Raw genomic sequence first — 21,111 nt, 5'->3', positions numbered from 1 at the left:
GAGTTAAGACCTCATTTCCTGTAATAAAAGTCAACAGATGCCTATTAAGGGAAAGCAGTAAATGTACATATAATACATGTATTTACAAATATGATAGACAATACTAGAAGCAAAAATGATTGCTTCTGGTCAGAGTGAGGTTTTACGGTTTACAGTTACATAGTTTATAGAGAAATATATTCAGTTTACAGATCAATTCTTTTGTCAACATTCATACGTGCTTCACTGATGAAATGTAAAATGTAAATTTAAAAAATAAGCTAATGTATCTGAACATTGACATAAACTTCATATATAAAGAAAAAAGCCTTTAAGTATGTTGGGTATATTAAAATATTGAACCAAAGGTAAATATGGGAATGGAGGGATGGCAGGCATGGAGAATCAGAGGAAACCAAAGGTCTAAAAACCCAAAACTGTATGATCTATCCTACTGTTTCGAACTATATTTTACTACACTGACTCTTACAGGAGAAAAGGAGTAACGGTGACAAATAATACACATAATACAAGCTCCATTATCCCCCAGATGGATTCATCAAATTAAGAGTAAGTAATGAAAGTCAGCATTTAAGTAGACTGTTTTAAGTCAGCTATTTGAAATGGTAATGCTCTTTCTCTTCACAATACAGAAAGTGAGTCAGTCCTCCTTTACAAACAAAAAATAAAGAGGTAATCAAGGAACCAAAGGGAATAACTACAGAAAGGAAACACACACAACTAGATTCCTATTACTCCATTATAAACTATAATTTTCTTTGCAATTTATTGCTTCAGGATAAAGCTAGTAGAGAATTTATTTTAGGAACTCCAACAACTCTTAAAAAAATAAAGTACTCTGAAAAAAAAAAATAATAAAAAAATAAAGTACTCTGAAAGTGCAAAAGCTACTTTCAATGGCCTAAACAAAAAATGTCAAATCACACTTTCTTCATATATACAGAGGGGAGCAAATTTTTTTTTTAACTAACATATAATGTATTATTTGCCCCAGGGGTACAGGTCTGTGAATCATCAGGCTTACACACTTCACAGCACTCCCCATAGCACACACCCGCCCCAGTGTCCATCACTCAGCCACCCCATCCCTCCCACCCTCCTCTTCCCCAGCAGCCCTCAGTTTGTTTCCTGAGATTAAGAGTCTCTTATGGTTTGTCTCCCTCCTGGTCCCATCTTGTTTCATTTTTTCCCTCCCTACTCCCCCAACCCCCTGCCCTGCCTCTCAAATTCCTCTTATCAGAGGGATCATATAATTGTCTTTCTCTGATTGACTTATTTCATTTAGCATAATACCAAGAGGGGAGCAAATTTAACCCAGGATTATATACCAAATTTACATGAATACCTCTCCCCTTACCTTGCTGTGCTGCCTCATGCTCTGCTGTTCTCTTCCTAATATAGCTTTGGACTTCTTCCCACCTTCTCTCAGCTTCTTGTAGTTGAACCTGGAAAAAGAGTAAGTCAGCATAATCACAGGATTTCAAATTAAAAAAAAAAAAAAAAAAGCATCCTCCTCTTTACTCTTGTCATAAAACTGCTTATTCCATCAGTCTCCCACATTAATAAAACAGGCAGATATGTCCAGACTTAAAACATACAAAAATATCAGCCACAGTCATTCTACCCTCCAAGCTACAAAAACCAAATATTTGTGCAGGTAGATCATTATAGCTACTACTATGTATTTATCTGATCTATTTAGTTAAGATCTGTTTTCCATTTTTATTTTCTTCAGCTGATAGGCTTTCAAAAGACAGAATAGTATCTTTACTGCTAAATCCCAGTAGGTACCTAAAATTCAAATTTTGAGGTCCAGCACACTTCAATGATGACTATAGTCTTTACTATCATTTATCTCCTTATCCATATCCATATAGAACTGCCCTATTTCTAAGTGCCAGCAGTAAACAGACCAGCAAGATAAATTTTGCATAAAAGAAAGGATAATTATATTAATCTCCCAGAGGGAGCCATGAAAATGCCAAGAAAACAAACTTCCACCTTCATTTATTCTCAAAGTTCTTTTAACCCCTACCACTCTGAAACTGATATTAAGGTATGATTCTACCAATGACCTAGGTAGGAATCTAATATACTTACACAAATTAAAGTATGTGTTCAATAAATCCTCTCCCCAGTAAAAGGAGGAAAGGACAATTCTATTTAGAACTCTACTCAATACGCATATGCTATAAGGTACAAAAGAAACAAATCTATTCCTCTGTAGACTAAGCAACCCCAGGCATGACTTCTCAACATGAGCTTCTTATGGTACCAAGTATCCTTCTGGTATCTAAAAAAAATCTGTGACTTTTTTTTTTAATACTATGGCTCAAGTGAAAGCTACTAAAGCAGTTCTTGGTCTTATGCAAAAGAAAATCATCTATTCCAATATTGGAAGAAAAATATGCTCTAAAGAACTTACTGAAAAATCCAAGTTATGGATGATAAATTAAAGGTAATTTTAACTACTTGATTTTTGCCTCACATGTGAACCCTAACCACCCAAAGAAATTATGTCAATCAGCAAATTTAATTTTTCATTTCTTCAGTCTTTAACTTCAGTCTGAAGCCCATATTCAATTCTCTTGTTACTACACATGCGTCTACACAGGCAGAGTACTTAAATTACAGGTTCCTTTAAACCTCAAACTGCATTTCTCAAACCTACATACACATTTAGGTCCCTGAATTGAATATCTACATTATTTATGAAATGATAACAAAAAGGGTGGGACTAGATCACCTTCAGCTGAGTAACTGCTTGCTCAGCATTCTTCTTTTGGACCTCCTCTTGCTGTAGCTTTCCTGTTTTCTCCGTTAGCTCATTAACCAACCTAGCATAATCCTGGCGTAGTTTATTTAGTTCAGCAGACTGCCTGAAAACAGTAACTGGATTAGGAACCTTCTGTTATTACAAACACATAAAAAGAATACACAAAACATATTTGATACCTGTTTTTCTGAGTAATTCCACTTACAGCCAATTGAAAAGAAAATGTTTTATGTCTACTAATGATGAAGTTTGGCTGACTATAATTTGTGAATCATCCTGGTAACAACTACACAAATTCTAAAATCACCACAATCAAGAAAAATGGATGACCACATACTCATGAGCATAATCAACAGCGTCACCCTCAAAACGGCTGTTCTGAAAATCGACTGAAATCAGTCAGAGTGCTTATTATTCTTGTAACCATGCTACTAACTCTTCTCGAAGGCACAGTTTCTCAAAGCATAGACCAGGGCCAATTTCATGACTTTCACAAGGCCTATGTCTTAATATGCAGATTCCTGGGCTCTACCTCAGAGCCACTAAATCATAATCTGTTAGGGGTAGGACTCAAGAATATGCTTTTTTAATGAACATGCCAGAAGCCTTTCTGAATAATAAAGCTTAAGAACTGCTGTTAAAGGGGACAGGTGTTTTAAAACTTAGAAATTCAGTTTCATATATTTGTAGACAATGTTGCACGGCTAGCACTAGTGTTTATCACATAGCTTAGCTGAAGAGGTTCTTCACATAGCAAGAAAATTGTTCTGGAAAATTAATTCATTTTAGAAACAAATGTAAAACACAGAAGTCTAATCTATTACTATCAAACACGATTTTGATGGTTCAAGAAAATATTCTGCCATTCAATGAAAAATTCTGCCATTCAATTAAAAATAAAGCATTTGGGAACATACTTGCTTTCTAGCTGGTTTGTAGTGTTGCTGACAGCATCTCTCAGTATGCCATTCTCCTGTTTCAAGTGAGCTATCTCTGCCTCCATCTGCTCACGAACTTGCTGGAACTGAAAGTATTTTACAAACGTAAGATTTACAAACAATGACTGCCAAAGCTAACTTAAAACATACTTCATTATAATGAGAATGTAAAAGGCATCAATAGAATGAAGTTTGGACCATCTTTCTCAAATAAATATAAACAAATTTAAAGTATGAATTATGTTTCTTTTTAATAATTACTTATTTATTTACTTGACAGAGAGAGATATAGCAAGAGAGGGAACAAAAGCAGGGGGACTGAAAGAGGGAGAAGCAGGCTTCCGCCGAGCAGGGAGCCAGATGTGGGGCTCCATCCCAGAACCTCAGGATCATGAACTGAGCCAAAGGAAGCCCCTTAACAACTGAGCCACCCAGGCACCCCAAGGATAAATTACATTTTGATTGTGGTGAATGCAAAGTAAATACAAGCTGCCACAACATTCAAGAATGCAAGTGGATGTTAGCTGCTATCATACTGGAAATGTAAAATAAATACAAATAGAAATGTTGTTTTAGAAATAAAAGATTTAGAATTTCTTTCCTACCCAACAGACTCCTACAGAATAACCCTATCTTGATCCTTTATCAATTTTATGTTTGTAGTTTTTAATGAAAAGATTTTAGTAATCAAAAGTTTAAAAACTGAAAATATGCTTAACACATTCATATTGTCACAAACTGAGCTATAACCAAATAGATGGCAAATTCATCATGCAAAAATCTATTCTCTAAAATTCTGGCCTTTCAACCCAAAGAATGGGAGAAGATATTTGCAAATGACAGCACAGACAAAAGGCTGATATCCAGGATCTATAAAGAACTTCTCAAACTCCACACACACAAAACAGATAATCGTGCCAAAAAATGGGCAGAAGACACGAACAGACTCTTCCCCAGTGAAGACATACAAATGGCTAACAGACACATGAAAAAATGTTCTTCATCACTAGCCATCAGGGAGATTCAAATTAAAACCACATTGAGATACCACCTTACACCAGTTAGAATGGCCAAAATTAGCAAGACAGGAAATGTGTGCTGGAGAGGATGTGGAGAAAAGGGAACCGCCTTATACTGTTGGTGGGAATGCAAGTTGGTGCAGCCAATTTGGAGAACAGTATGGAGATTCCTCAAGAAATTAAAAATAGAGCTTCCTTACGACCACGCAACTGCACTACTGGGTATTTACCCCAAAGATACAGATGTAATGAAAAGAAGGGCCATCTGTACCCCAATGTTCATAGCAGCAATGGCCACAGTCGCTAAACTGTGGAAAGAGCCAAGATGCCCTTCAATGGATGAATGGATAAGGAAGATGTGGTCCATATACTCTATGGAGTATTATGCCTCCATCAGACAGGATGAATACACAACTTTTGTATCAACATGGACAGGACTGGAAGAGATTATGCTGAGTGAAATAAGTCAAGCAGAGAGAACCAATTATCACATGGTTTCACTTATTTGTGGAGCATCAGAGATAACATGGAAGACATGGGAAGATGGAGAGAAGGGAGTTGAGGGAAATTGGAGGGGGAGATGAACCATGAGAGAGTATGGACTCTGAAAAACAATCTAAGGATTCTGAAGGGGCTGGGGGTGGGATGTTGGGTGAGCCTGGTAGTGAGTATTATGGAGGGCATGTATTGCATGGAGCACTGGGTGTGGTGCATAAACCATGAATTCTGGTACACTGAAATTAAAAAAATAAAAAATAAAAAATTCTGGCCTTTATTTCTTATTTCAGAATTACAGAACCAAGACATAAAGAACACGAATCTTATATTCCCGTAAGGAAAGGTCTTATTTTAAAATGTGAAATAATCTTAATTTTAAGAAAACCTAATTGAGAGAAATTAAAGTATATGTATTTATCTTTCAGAGAACATATCACATAGAACCTATATCCTGGCTTCCAAAAAAGAAAAAGAAAAAAATAAATCAACTTCCATCCTCAATAAGAGTACTACAAATACTTAATAGTAAGTGTCAATTAAGAAGAAGAAAAAGAAAAAAATAATTTGAAACTAGGAAAATCAATTCTTCAATAACCCATTTATTAATGGGAAAGGATATCTCACACCACTCGGGGTTGAAAAGACAGAGGATCAGGTCAAGTGAAAGCACAAAGCAGTGGATATTATAAGAACCTGACAACAGATTCATTCACTTCTTCTTTTTTAGTGTTTTTCTGTGGAAAACATTGGGACTTTGAAAGTTGTAAAGAATATATTTTTTCACAGACTAGCAATGTGATCAAAATAATATCTAAGAAATAAATATCTGACAGTACTTACGTGTTTGAATGGAAATGAGAGATTAAAAATCGACTATAATTATTCCAGTATGAAATAATAAACTAAGGAAGTATCTAAGAACTGAATGAATGCAAGAGTACCTTGAAATAAAGTATCTTAAAGATTTCAGAAAAAAACTGTAAACTGGGCAAGAGAGAAAAACCAAAACGATTCAAGCATGAGGATAATAATGCCTCGGATGTTGGAAAATAAGAATTTGATCAAAAGCAAGAGTTTGATCTTAGACATATGTTAAATTTGAGGTGATGACGAGAGCTTCCAAATTGAACCATCAGCTAGCAATGGAAAAAATTCAAAAAAATCACTGGCCCAGAAAGATCATATAGGCTAAATATTACACACCCAATAGATAAGCCAACACAAACCATGTTCTTCAACAGCCTCTTCATCAACGATAAAAATGGTATTTCAATCTTAGAGAAAGAGAGAGAGAACCAACCAACCAACCAGACTTAATTGGAATCATGAAAACAAGTAACATGTAGAAAAGACAGTAAGAACTGAACCTTCTGAAATGCTGAAAGAAGAGAGGTGGAAGTAAGACAAGAGACAAGTCACTTGGCCAAAACCTTAGGAGTCATCACCCTTCGTTATCAGCTCTCTCTCTTGCTCTCTCCTACACTCCATTACTAAGCCCAATCTACTAACTCTTCTGTATCACTCAAACTCAACCCTTCATTGTCAACATCTGATTTTAGGCCCTTATTCTTGGACCTGGATTCCTGCAAAAGCCTTGCAATTATCTCATTCCACTCTCCACACTGCTAGCAGAGTAATAACTAAAAATACTAATATAATCACACCACTGAGTTCCATAAACTCTTTTAGTAGCTCCCCAGTCTTCAGGTATATAAGGCCCTTTAAGACAGGGCCTCTATTTGCATCTCTAGATCTCTTCCTCACTCTACCCTTGATTTCCAAACACAACTTCTACTGCATTTCTTATGAACTGTTATCACTGGGCAAACTCTATCAAAAACACTTGGGATGCACTCATTAAAAAGCTCCATCCTAAAGAACCCAGATGAATGCATAAAGAAGATGTGGTATGGGGTGTCTGGGTGGCTCAGTCATTAAGCGTCTACCTTCTGCTTGGGTCATGATCCCAGCATCCTGTGATCGAGCCCCCTATCAAGCTCCCTGCTCAGCATTAAGACTGCTTCTCCCTCTCCCACTCCCTCTGCTTCTATTCCTTCTCTCTCTGTCCTGTCAAATAAATAAATTTAAAAAAAAAAAATGTGAGATATATATATATATATATACATACATACAATGGAATACTATGCAGCCATCACAAGAAATGAAATCTTGCCATTTGCAACAACATGGATGGAACTAGAGGGTATTATTCTGAACGAAATAAGTCAATCAGAAAAAGATAATTATCATATGATCTCCCTGATATGAGGAATTTGAGAGGTAGGGCTGGGGGCTGTGGGGGGTAGGGAAGGAAAAAATGAAACAAGATGGGATTGGGAGGGAGACAAACTGTAAGAGACTCTTAATCTCACAAAATAAACTGAGGGTTGCCGGGGGTGGGGGGTGGGGGGTTGGGTTATGAACACTGGGGAAGGTATGTGCTACAGTGAGTGCTGTGAAGTGTGTAAAACTGAGGATTCACAGATCTGTACCCCTGGGGTTAATAATATATTACATGTTAATAAAAAATTTTAAAAAGTTCCATCCTGGGCCCCAAAATAGACTCACTGAACAACCACCTCTAGGAATGGGACTAAGGAATCACACCAATAACTCACTGCCCATTTCTTCACTCTTTACCTGATAATGCCTAATTGTTTCAAAACATTCAACATAGTCTGCATTATCATTTCTAATAAGTCTTCCCTATAATCCTCCTCTTCCCTACTCCCCATCTCAATAGTTCCAAAGCATCCACTGCTTACCTCTACAGTAATCCCCCACCATCCACAGGTAGTACCTTCCAAGATCCCCACGTAGATGCCTGAAACTGCAGAGTACTAAACCATAGGTATACTATGTCTTTTCCCTATACATACATACATACATACATACATATCACAAACTTTAATTTATAAATTAGGCACAGTTAAGAGATTAGTAACTAAAAATAGAACTGCAACAATATACTGTAATAAAAGTTACATGAAGGTGATTTCTCTCTCTCAAATATATTATACTGAATTCACCCTTCTTGTGATGATGTGAGATAATAAATGCCTACATGATGAGATGGAAGGTAATGACGGAGGCACTGTGACACAGTGTTAGACTACTACTGACCCTCTGACAGTATGTCAGAAGAATCATCTGCTTTCAGACCACAGTTGACCATGGTAACTGAAACCACAGAAAGTGAAAAGGGATAAGGCAGGACTACTACATTGTAATGGAGTATTTACTTGTCAGTTTTGAGCCTCTGCCTCATATCTACCTCAAAAAGGTGCTTACTTACAGACAGGGAGCCAGTTTAACTAGTCACTGTACCATTGCCCAGCACACACCCCTGCACATATTAGGCACCTGAAGTTTGCTAATTAATGAATGCAAAATTTCATTTTGTTTTCAAAAAATAAAAATATACCTTCATCTGCATCTGCTGAGTCTCTTGATAACTAACATGCATTTTGTTTTGAAATACATTATGTTCCTTTTCTAATGTTCCAATCCGATCTTTCATCCTTGCTATAACCACATTGCTTCTTTCTTTCTCTGACATCATTTCCTAGAAGAATAAACCAGAAAAAAATGATGAAAACTTATTTAAAAATAAATACCATAAGATTATAATTTTAAAAACATTTTAGCATCAGCAAAACTGATGTCAGTAAGACAATCATGAATTTTGTAATAAGTATATGCTTGAGGTCAAAGGTTTAAAAAAGAAATTGTCTCTGCATCTTACCTGCATCTAGCTTTACACCAGCTACTTTCATAAACACTTTGTTGTTCCATCTACTCTTATTCCAAATCTACTTTCTGGTCTAAGAGTTAAAGAACTAAACCTAGAATAATTCCTACATTCTAACTTGATTATAAGAAAGAATAGTTTTAAGGCAAAATAATTAGGGTTTAGATAAAGACCTTAAAAAAAATAACCTAGCAGAGAAAAAAAAGAAGTCCCTTTGCTAAGAGAAAAGATAAAAAGATGCTTATAGTAGAATGGAAGATTGGAAGAAGGAAAAGTAAAATATCAGAATTCCAAGTTTTATTATCTTCCCAAATCAAATCTTAAAAGGGTGATTTCATTTTGTATTCCAACTATTATGAACTCCTAGAACAAATATTACCAAAGTAAAAGAGAGCCAACCAACTTTAAATTTAACCTGCAGACATCATCAGTTTATACTCCCTCCTCTAAGAAACTGAAAAGTTTTAAACTTTTTTTTGAAGTGAATATATGCGCACATGCAGGGGTGGGGGATGGGGGTAGGGCAGAGCAAGAGGGAGAAAGAGAATCTTAAGTATGCTCCATGCCCAGCATGGGACACAACTCAATCTCACAACTCTGAGACATGACCGGAGCCAAAATCAAGAGTGGGATGCTTAACTGAAAGAGCCACTGAGGCACCGCCAAAACTTAAAACTTTTAGGGACTGATGGTTTCCTCCCATAAGAGTTATACACTTAGGAAGAAAGTACACATGTCATAAGTATATATAGCTCAATGAATTCTACAAAGTGGATAACTTCTTAATCTTTAAATTATAGTCTGAAAATTATAGCCACATAAAACTGTACTAAAGTGTGTAATCTTAAGGAAACATGCTATTTTAGTAACATTTATTGAGTAACAACTTCGATTAATCTTAATCTGACCAAGTTTTTCCATTAATTTTTATTTACTTCAAATTCACATAAAAGGTATTATATTCAAATGAGGCCATCCTCATAATGTCATCAAGTAGCTTTATGAAAGATTAAAAAAAAACCTCATTTACTGTATTTAACTCCTAAAAGGAGAAACAAGTACTTCAGGAGGAATAAGACCACATTTTTCCATAGAATTTCAATAAGTCTACCTAATTTTTTTTGGAGATATAATTAACACAGAACATTATGTAAGTTTCAGATATACAACATGGTTCAATATTTATATATATTGCAAAATGATCACAATAAGTCTAGTTAACATCACCATTATAGTTACAATTTTTTTTTCTCATGATGAGATCCTTTAAGATGTGCTTTCTTAGCAACTTTCAAATACATAACACAGTATAGTCACTAACTATAGTGACCATGCTGTACATTACATCCCCAGGACTTATTTTCTAATTAGAAATTTTTATCATTTCACATGATATTTACATAATTTTTAAAGGCTTTTTGGGTTTTTTTTAACCTCTCAGAGTAAAATTATAAATATTTATCACAAGAACCTTTATAAATAAAATTAGCTATTAAGAATTCCACATTTATCCTACTGGATTTAAATAACCAGTTCTATGCTTCCTTAGAAACTAATTATAGGTCAGACCCAACTGAAACATACCCCCAATGCCCAAATGCTTCTGTTATTTGAAATTAATACACTTAGGAGTACTGTTATTTTAAATTTGTAATTCAACTGTAGGTTACAATATGAAAAAGTGAGAAATCACCACAATTCTGTAAGAAATTGACTCTTACTGGGTATAAATTTGCTATAACAAGCAATTTCTGTGATTACAATTTCTGAAATCCCTCACTGCTTTTGATTCAGAACACATAACCATTAAATTCAAGAATTTCACCTGAGTCAACTGCTTACACCGATCCTTACTAGCAGCCGCGTCTTCCTTCACAGCAGCAAGTAACTTGTCTTTTTCTTGAAGCTGATGTACAAGTGCAGTCAATTCTCCTTTACTTGACTACAATTAGGAAATCAATACAGAATTAGTAAGAGTGAACATGAGCTACTGAAAATTATGAAAATGAAGTATCTAATAAAGTGTTCTTAGGCCAATGCAGAGTTCACAATTACATATAAAGCAGAATCATGTTCAAGTACTACTCAGTGAAATAACTTTCATGAAAGTCACTGTATCATTCTATATTCTGATGCATACAACAGGATACATAACAACCAAGAAATAAATTTTTTACAAAGAATTTTAAGTCTCCAGTTTTAAACCCAGAGTCAAGATAGCAATCTCCTTCTTCTCTTCCTAAAAGATCAAAAGAGGAATATAAAACCAAAATGAGAACAACCAAAATGAAACAATCATCTGTAATATCAAAACGTACATCAGAAAAGACTGCCAAAATTAGTGCAGATCAAATACAAGTGCTTGACAACCCTGTCAAAATACACAAGACTACAGAAGTGCCCCAGTGCCTAGTTCTCTGAAATTAACCAGCATATCCTGAAACGAAAAACCAACAATCTTCCACTTGACATCAGGAACAAAGACAGAAGGTAAGAATCTTCTTGGAAGGAGAGCTCAAGAAGCAAGAAAAGAAGAAATCAGACAGACAAACTTTACAAAGTGAGCAGCTAGTGAGGAAGAGTCGAGAGAAATTCTCTATAGTGAGACTCCACAGTGAAATCTTTTTTTTTTTCTTATGATTTATTTGACAGAGAGAAAGAGAGAGCACACAAGCAGAGGAAGGGACAGACAGAGGGAGAAGCAGAGTCCCCACTAAGCAGAGAGCCCAATATAGAAATCGATCCCAAGACCCTGGGCTCATGACCTCAGCTGAAGGCAGACACTTAACCAACTGAGCCACCCATGTACCCCGTAGTAGTGAAGTTTTTTATCTGAGAAGATGGAAAGGCTAAAAGAACTTATTTTCACACACAGCCTGAGGAAAACAGCAGCTACCCTTGGTCCTTCCATTATCAATCTCCAGGCACAGAGCTGATCCAAGAGCAACACCCTCACTGAGAGTACTGATTAAAAAGAAAACAAGGTCATGGCGCCTGGGTGGCTCAGTATGGTAAGCATGTTACTTTAGCTCAGGTCATGATCCCAGGATCCAGGGATCCAGCCCCAACATTGGGCTTCCTGCTTGGCAGGGAGCCTGCTTTTCCCTCTCCCTCTGTGCTCTCTTCAAATAAATTTAAAAAATCTTCAAAAGAAAATCAAGTCTATGCAACATACATGAAAAACAGAAGGAAAATAACAAAAATAAGCAACAAATGAAGAAAAATCACCAAAAAAGGATTGTAAAAGAGCAGACAAAATTGTGTCAAAAAATATTGCCAGGATTTTTAAAAATCTTACAGCAGTCACTTTTGGAAAAACAAGAACAAAGAACAGAGCTCATGAGAATAGATAAGCTCAAAGAAAAGACCAGAGAATGAGATGAAATATGAGCTGGCAAAACCCAAACCGGAAGTAAAAATTATACCATCTGAGAAGTAAAATCCAACTAGAAGCAGAGAACAGAAAAAGACACGCTGCTGAACTACAGTAAAACATAGCACCCAGGATGGAGAAAAGTAAAAAAGAAAGAAAAATAAACAAAAAAAAAAAAAAATTTTTTTTTTTAAGGATTAAAATGTGAAAGATAAAAACAACAGGTAAAGATTTGGCATATACTTAATCGATACCCATTATTTCAATTATGCTAAAGGGGCAAATCTCATGACTGAAAATACATGCTTTACCCAAAGAAATATTGAAAGAGGACACAGGTGTCAAGGCCAAAACAGTATTAAATTTACTGCTAAACTTAAAAGAAGCTGAATCCCTTGATGTTTGTATAGTAGGTGGACACTGGTAAAGTCCAATAAATAATAAATACTTGGAAAGATTGCCCAAAGGATGTTTTTATTCTGAGTGTGTAGTCTGACAAAACTACATGAGAAGAGTACAAAATTCAGCATGGTTTCAGACATCTATCCAGCTATATGAGTAGAGAATAGTAAAGCAAGAGTGAAAAATTCTCAAGAAAGTGAAACCCAGATATATTATACCCCACCAAATTATCATTCAAATATAATGACCAAAAAAGTCATTTTCATCTGCCAGAATTTGGAAAATATAGTTCCTATGAGCCCTTTTTGAAGAAATTTCAAGAAAAAGAACTTCAGCCAACCAAGAAACGAACATAGAAACTATGTCCAAAAACAGTTATCAGATAAGCTTTAAACCCACCATTAATCTGTGAAACTATGACTAAAACAAACATGAAAATTACAGTCACAAAACAAACATTAAGTATTCTAAGTATCTGACAAACAAGTGCTATAATTAACAAAAGTTTAGAGGCAAAAAGGAGAAAGTATAGGAAAAAATTTAAGTAGGCAGACTTCTTCCTGTTATATAGCACAGAGTCAAAAGAATTAAAATTTAAAGTTGTAAATCACATAATTGAGGCAAGTATATCTAAAGGCCAACACTAAGAAATTAATAATCAACTCAAATTATCAAATCAAATATTTTCTTACTAATAATTACATTAACAGTTAACATTTTTGAGCATTTACTGTATGCTAGGGACTCTAAGCATATATATTATTTCATTTAATTTCAAAACCTGATTATCATTCCCATTTGGGAAATAAGGAAACTGAGGCACTCAGGTTAAGTCACTTACCTAAAGCCAAATAAATCTCAATATAGCAGAACTCAGATATGACCAGGAAATGTGACTCCAGAACCCAATATATTAACCTAGGTCTAATATAAAACACAAGTGTCTTGTACTTTAAAGATAAAGACACATGCGAGCACACATGCACACAACATAAAATCTCCTCTTCAAGTCTGCAACCCCTTTATCGCTTTTTCTCCTCTTCCCATCTAAGATTATTCAAACTGGACACATTATCACCTTTCCTATTTATCCAACAGTTATTTACAGTCTAATACTCCAATGAAACTACTTTTACTGAGGATATCACATCTAATTTTTCCATCCTAATCCTCCCTGATCTCTCTAAAGCAGGTCACTGCTGACTTTTCCCCCTCACCTGTGAACTCTCTATCCGCCTTAAGCATCTGTGATTCCACTGTCTCCTGGTGTTGCTGCTCCTCTTCATATTCTTTGTGGTGGCTTTACCTAATCTTTACATGTTGATGTTTCTCAGGGCTCATTCTTAAACCTTCTTAGCACTCCCCACATCACACATTTACCATGTGCATTGGAGATAGATTACTTTCCTAAGTCACACCCTAAGTAATATTTTTTCAACTCCAGAAAATATATATTCAACTGTGAAATGAATATACCCACTTAAATGATCCAAAGGATGCCTAAAACAACTTCCTAAAATTTTTCATAATCCTCTACACTCTCCTGCTCAGCAAAGCGTTCATAAATACCGCAATCACCACAATCTATCCAGTGACTCGAGGAATAATAAGCATTCGTTCTAGACCTTTCTTTAGTCACCGTATCCAACTGGTCAGCAAGTCCTCTAACTCCTATATCTCTATCCTGTGTTGGTGCTCCTGCACTTACTTTCACCCTTTACCTGGAGCAATCTTTATTAGGAGTGGGTATTTATTTATACCTAGAACTCTGCCATCTCTTAAAAGGTCTGATCAAGGCAGTTGTTATGACAGGAAAGGGAGAAACTAAACTTACTTTTGCAGTTACAGAGGACAAAGATACTGAATCCCTACAGGTGAGAACAGAACCACTCCAGTGGTTCCAGAACATTTTACAAAAAAACAAATAGTTCCAAAGATGGGGAAAAATGTGAAGCTGCAAAATACTCTTATTTTAAAATGCTATCATTAAGAGTACCCAACTTCCTCTTTGGCCTGCCTAAAACAGCTATCAAGGGGAAGCTCATTTACCACCCAGTCTCTAAAGTTCAAAGCAATCTCAGACAATAAAATAATTATTCTTGCCCCCATAAGCCACCAACATCCTCAGAAAAGAACAATTAAAGCAATTATTTTCAATTTTAAAAAGGAGTAATTTCAAACATTCGGCATAGTAACTTCAGCTAGAGGCTTTTCCCTTATCCCCACAAATAACTAAGAACCCTTTTAAGATATACACTTACCCAATTAAAATAAAGTAAACGAAAGGGCAAATTCTTCAAATAAGAATTTCAAGAAAGTTTCTTGGAACTGAATAGTCGATTTTGTAGCCAAAGTCACACATAGTCACCACACATACCCTGATAAACCCTGGAATTCCTTGTTTACTCTAGGCCATTGCTGGCACCATGTGGAGACCCTTCAAAAAGCATTATAAAATGCCAGAGTTGTAAAATACACTGTCAACAGATCCTCTGAAGTATAGACACACTTAATATGCTATGATAAATGCTATGACAAAAAAGTCCATATAGTTAGGAGAAAGAATAGTAGAGAGAACAATTTAGATAGGGAAATTCACATTAGCCTTCTATGAGGAAATGATACAGACACATCAACTATGACTACTAAAAAGTAATCAGGTGAGGGGGATGGCTTGGACTGAAGAAAAAATGGAAGCCACTCATGGTTTTAAAGCAGGTAAGTGGTTAGCTGTGTGTGTGTTAGTATGTGGGTGTTTAGAATAAGAACAGTTAAGTCCAATATCTAATATTGAATATCAGACACCATGTCATCTTATCTCACACAAGTAACACTTGAAAACTTATCACCTTTCTCAGTATGACACAGTATACATGATTGTATACTGTGAGCATGATTCATGAGAAATTAAATATTAACTCGATGGATTGTCTTTTGTTGGGGGGGGGTTGTTTTGGTTTTTTTGTTGTGGTGGTGGTGTTGTTTTTGTTTTTGTTTTTTAACATATTTTAGTCAGTCATAGTAGTAATTCTACCATCCAAATCACTTATTTTAGAAGTATGATATCATATGCATATACATACATATACACACACACACTCCCAGGTTCTCTGAAGTATGCTATACTGAGTCACAGAAACATTCCATATAGTCTACCCAGAAATCACCTGACCTTGCCTTCAATACTTCCAAGCAGTGCAAAGCAAGGTTAAGTGCCAAATGACTTTAAAATCCTATAAATCATCAAATCATCTTACTCATTATAAGCACTTCATTTTTGTCAAAATATCAGATGACTCAACACCTGACAAAATAAGTATAATGATTAGTATGGATATAAGAAATAATTTCTGAAGCCATTCTGGAATTAAATAAGACTGTGCTTTGGAGTCTGAACGATAGGAATGTGTATTTATTCCTCTAAGCAAAAATCTTATTTGGCGAACTTTTGTTTGTTTTTGTTTTTGTTGGAGAGTGCAAGCAGAGGAGGAGGGGTAGAGGGAGAGAGAGACTCTCAAGCAGGCTCTACAACCAGCACAGAGCCTGACATGGGGCTCAATCTCACAACCCCATGATCATGACCTGAGCAGAAACCAAGAGCTGGACGTCTAACCAACGGAGACTCAGGGAATCCTTGTTCAATGAACTTCTCATCTCTGTTCCCAAATATGCCCATGATTAAAAATATGCTTACCCTCTTTAAAGCATCCTGTATCACACCGGACTTCTCCTTTAGCAGGTCTACAACACAAAGGGCCTCATCTTCAGAAAACATCATAGTCTTCAAGGACAGAAGAAAATCTTTAAATTTCACTTCAGCATTTTCTTTAAAAAAATAAAAAGTTGGCATTTAAGAAACACAAGTAATAACTTCAGCAAAGCTAAGCATCAAAATTTCTTGACCCAGAAAGTCAATAACCAAAACAGATTTACATTTCAGGTCAAACAACAAAAAATGTTTACCAGTCAAGAGAGAAAAAAGAGTTCATCGTCTTTAATATACTATGGAATAATTACATTAACTAAAAATTTGGTCAAATTGTGGAATACTTTAAAGTGCCAATATGCCCTCACTTTAAAAACATTCAAATGTCTAGTATGCTGATATCTATACCAGATATGTTCATTAATATTCTCATTTAATACTCATGACATATGAATCAAATTTTACAGGAGAAAATAAGCACAAAGATAATTATTAAAAAATCTAATTTTATAAATATTATATAAATACAAACAATCTTGACATTAAAAAAAAAATCCATGCATCAAGCATCCCCTGATTCACCCAATTTCCCCAGGAAGCTCTTAATATCAAGTACAAACTTCCTCTTTGTAAAAAGCAACTGCAACCCATTAGACCAAAAGAAGCCCAGAGTTATAATAGTTCAGTAACATGGTAAGTTTAAAAAATCAGATGTGTGCATGTGTGAGGACAACACGTATATGGGAATTCTCTGTACTTTTCACTCCATTGTGCTGTGAAGCTATCACTGCTCTTAAAAATAAAAATAAAAATAAAGTCTGTTAAGAAAATAGTAGTAAAAGATGGGTTGTGAATTAACATAGAAACCTCACAAGAGACAACAGCCAAAGTGAAACAACTGTGAAATCTTAGGGAAGTCAAATTCAAGAGTCCAGCTCTACAAAACTTAGCAGACTGGACTAGAAACCACCAATAAGCCTTTTAGTACAAAGATTCTATTATTCTTTTACAATTCATTATTTCTATGAGAAAATTTCCTCGACTCCACCAGAACTCAAAAATGTGTTTCTTCAATACAACAAACTGTTGCATGCTATGTGTTACCTTTGTCGGTTTCAGTCTTCAATTTTTTAGCCCCCGTTTTCTGGATTCCTTCTACTTGGTCAGGTTTAATTAGATCAATAACCTCTCTCTTATCAAGCACAGGATTTGAATCAGCATTATCCATCAAAGGAATATAAGTAGTTGCATGAATAAGGGGTTCATCTACCAAGGCTGCAATTTGAATTCAACAAAATTACAATTATTCACGGCTTTATGTAACAGTAATTAATGACATGCACACACATTTAAGTTTAATGATAAATGGAGTTATTTTCAAATATCCTACACCAACTTGGCTTTAAATTCCTCTTTTATCATTTAACAAGTCAAACAGTCTAAAGCAGTACCCGTTCAATATTATTTTACATTAAATCATTTAAGTTATCTAAAAGTGAGTTAGCATATCTTTTTAATTGTATCTTAGGATTTCTTCTTCTACATCCTTTACATTTTAGTTAGTTCTCATTTTCTTCCTTTTTTAACCAAAAATCCACATTTTATCCACATTAAATCCACTCATTAAATCCACATCCACATTTAATGAGTGCCCAAGGAAAACCATTAATCTGTATTTATATTGGTACTTTACTAAATTCTTACTGCAATTGCTAGTTTTTAACTGAGTCACTTTCTAGGTACAAGAATCAGTCATTGTTCCTTGCAGATATCATCTCATCTCTATAAGTTATGCCTATAATTTCCATGGTACATCTTACTAAACTGGTTAAAATTTGCAAAACAACATTAAAAGTGGAGGTAGGAACCCTCCTTATACTTTGTTCCTGATTTTAATGGGAAGAACTTTAAGAGTGTCAACATTAAAGTCTGATGTCTGGTGACCAGAGATATAAACTTCCACACACATATGGAAATCTCTCTCTACTTCTTTAAAAAAAAAAAAAAAAAAAAAAAAAAATTGGGGCACATTTTTTTTATTTAAAATTTTAATAAATATTTAATATCATCAAATATTTGACGGTAGTATTTTTCTATTGAGGGTAGTATATTTTCTATCTGGTTGCTTGATACATTATAATTTTAATACAAATAATAGAATTTCATCTTTTCCCTTCCCAATTATACTATCTTCTAGCAATAGTTGATATCACAGCCCAGTATTATTTGAATATCATGATTTAATCTACAATCATTTCTTAACTGCCTTCTCTAGACAATTCTGAACCCACAAAAATTGCCCCACCACTCTTATTTGGACGCTTCCTATATATACATGCAAGCTATGTTTAGGAAATAATTGGGACTATAGGATAATGACAGATCTAGTCAATGTCCCCCAGCAAAATCTTTAAGCAATATTTAAAAGTACAAATGTTTCAGGAATACTGTTCTTCTATAATTTGTATGCTATTTACATTATTTCCAAGACTCTATTAAGAATGAGAATATTTAATAAATGCTTTGTCCTTTTTAAATTTCAGATTAACTTCCTCATCACAAACTTAGACCCTGGCCATCTGTCAAAGCACTACAAAACCCCAAAGCTCAAGAGATCCCTGGACTTGTATTAGCATTAACAGTTATTATAGTACACGTTAAGCTGGGAATTAAAGAGCACGCAAGGTCTCTAGGGTCCTTGTCCTAGTCTACTTCTCTAGGATTAGTATTTATAAAATATGTATCTACACATTTCACCATTTTCTGCCTTTTGCTTCTTTGAAGAAACTTTCTTCTTTCCTGATCCACTTTCTTGTTTAGTCTCTTGATGGAGGGGTAATGATTCTTGTTTTTTTGAAGGTGCCAGAAGAGTTTCCACCTTTTTATCCTGATCATCTTTATTGAAAATAAATGAAAAGTCATTACAGCAAACAATGCAGTAGATTCAATTACTAATGAATAATTAGCAAACACAGAAAATTCAATTACTAATGAATAATTCCCTAAATGCTTTACCTTCAAATTTTGAAACTCTCTACTGTAAACATCATTCTAGCTTTCTTACGGTTATACCTGTTTTTAACTTTATCAAGATTTCTAAGTACTTGCTCCTTCTTTTACCTCCCAATTCTGAGCCACTCTTAATCTACTCAACCTATGTGCATGCTCAAATCTCTACCATCTTAAAAAAATAAAACCCTTCCACCACTATAATTCCTAGCTTCCCACACCCATTTCCTTCTAATATTGACAAAAGAATGATCTGTACTTCCTTTTCTACCAATCATTTCTTGACTGAGACCTGATTTTTATCTCCTTCATTATATCCATGAAAGAGTTTACACAGCCACCTAGTGTCCCAAATGCTATGCTATACCAATATGCTTTAATTCTTCTGACTTCTATTTTGCATTCTACACTACTGCTTTCTACCTCCTAAAATTCTCTCCTCTCCATAACTGAAATAAGACAATCACAAAAGGACAAATAACATATGATTTCATAGATATGAAGTACCTAGTATAGTCAAATTCACAGAAATAGAAAGCAGAATGGCTGCTGCAAGGGTCTGGGGGAGACGGGAAAGAGGAATTACTGGCTAATAGGTACAGAGCTTCTGTTGGGAAAGATGAAAAAGTTCTTGAGATAGCTGGTAGTGATGGCTGCATAAGAATGTAAATGTACTTAATGCCACAGAACTATACACTTAAAAATGGTTAAAATGGTAAACTGTATGTTATTGTTTATTTTACGACAAAATAAATTTAAAATTCTCTATCAGCTCCTATAATTCTTACACTTGAAATATTCCTTTTCAGACCCTATGTGAGCTGTTCCTACAGAAGACCTCATGGTGAGTATTCTTCGGGGTAGAGTCTTTAATTTAAATAATTTCCTTGGATGCCCTTATCTACAGCCATAACTTCGACGACTACTGTCATGCTTAAGGCTTCTGAATTTATATTCTAGCTTTATGCCTCTGCGCTTACATGTCCTATTGCATCCTAAATTGCTCCTTAGGTAAGGGGCCCCTCATAGGAACCTGAAACAACCTGAAGGCATTCTCCTCTCCATATACATCCCCTCTCTCTCCAGTATTCCTTCCCAGTCTTAGGGCTACCAACCATCTACCAATCAGGGGTTGGCAATCTTTTTCTGTAAAGGGCCAAACATTACATAGGTTAGGTTCTACAGACCACACAGACTCTGTCAAAATTATTCATCTATTGTTGTAGTATGAAAGCCAGCCATAGATATGTTAATGAATGAGAGTGGCTGCATTCAAGAAAAACTTTATTTATGGACAAAGAGGTTTGAATTTCATATAATTTCCACTTTAGCAAAGTATTACTCTTCCTTGAATTTTTTTCAAATCATTTAAAATGTAAAAACTATTCTTGGCTCGTGGGCCATAAAAAAAAAAAAAAAAACAGAAAGCAAGGCCAGATTTAGCTCAATGATTTTAGTATGTGAACCTTGAGAAACTTAGAACTGGGTAATTAGCTTTGATCCTGCCTTCTCCTAATCCATCATACCTTCTCTAATACAATTAGTCATGTCATCTTTTTTTTTTTTTTTTTTAACTTTGTAGTCTTCTCTAATCCACTTTCTTTTCTTCTTCTTTTTTTTTTCCCCCCAAAGTAGGTTC

General features: G+C 35.1%; 1 protein-coding gene across 5 annotated transcripts in view; it reads right to left on the bottom strand.

Annotated features, from left to right (window-relative positions):
* The window catches only part of KTN1 (kinectin 1), a 108,109-nt gene that overhangs the window by 51,132 nt on the left and 35,866 nt on the right, over window positions 1-21,111 (bottom strand). For all 5 annotated transcript variants that reach the window (XM_032344296.1, XM_032344298.1, XM_032344299.1 and 2 more), the window contains exons 3-10: window positions 19,221-19,358; window positions 17,568-17,738; window positions 16,452-16,582; window positions 10,808-10,924; window positions 8,656-8,796; window positions 3,694-3,800; window positions 2,747-2,879; window positions 1,358-1,445 (exon numbers count right to left, since the gene is read on the bottom strand). In XM_032344296.1, the coding sequence (XP_032200187.1) occupies window positions 1,358-1,445; window positions 2,747-2,879; window positions 3,694-3,800; window positions 8,656-8,796; window positions 10,808-10,924; window positions 16,452-16,582; window positions 17,568-17,738; window positions 19,221-19,358 (1,026 nt within the window). The remainder of the gene's footprint in view (window positions 1-1,357; window positions 1,446-2,746; window positions 2,880-3,693; window positions 3,801-8,655; window positions 8,797-10,807; window positions 10,925-16,451; window positions 16,583-17,567; window positions 17,739-19,220; window positions 19,359-21,111) is intronic.

This window comes from Mustela erminea, chromosome 5 (genome assembly GCF_009829155.1).
Source record: "Mustela erminea isolate mMusErm1 chromosome 5, mMusErm1.Pri, whole genome shotgun sequence".
NCBI lineage: Eukaryota > Metazoa > Chordata > Mammalia > Carnivora > Mustelidae > Mustela > Mustela erminea.
Note: the sequence above shows the minus strand (reverse complement) of the source record. Positions and strands in the feature narration are given on the sequence as shown.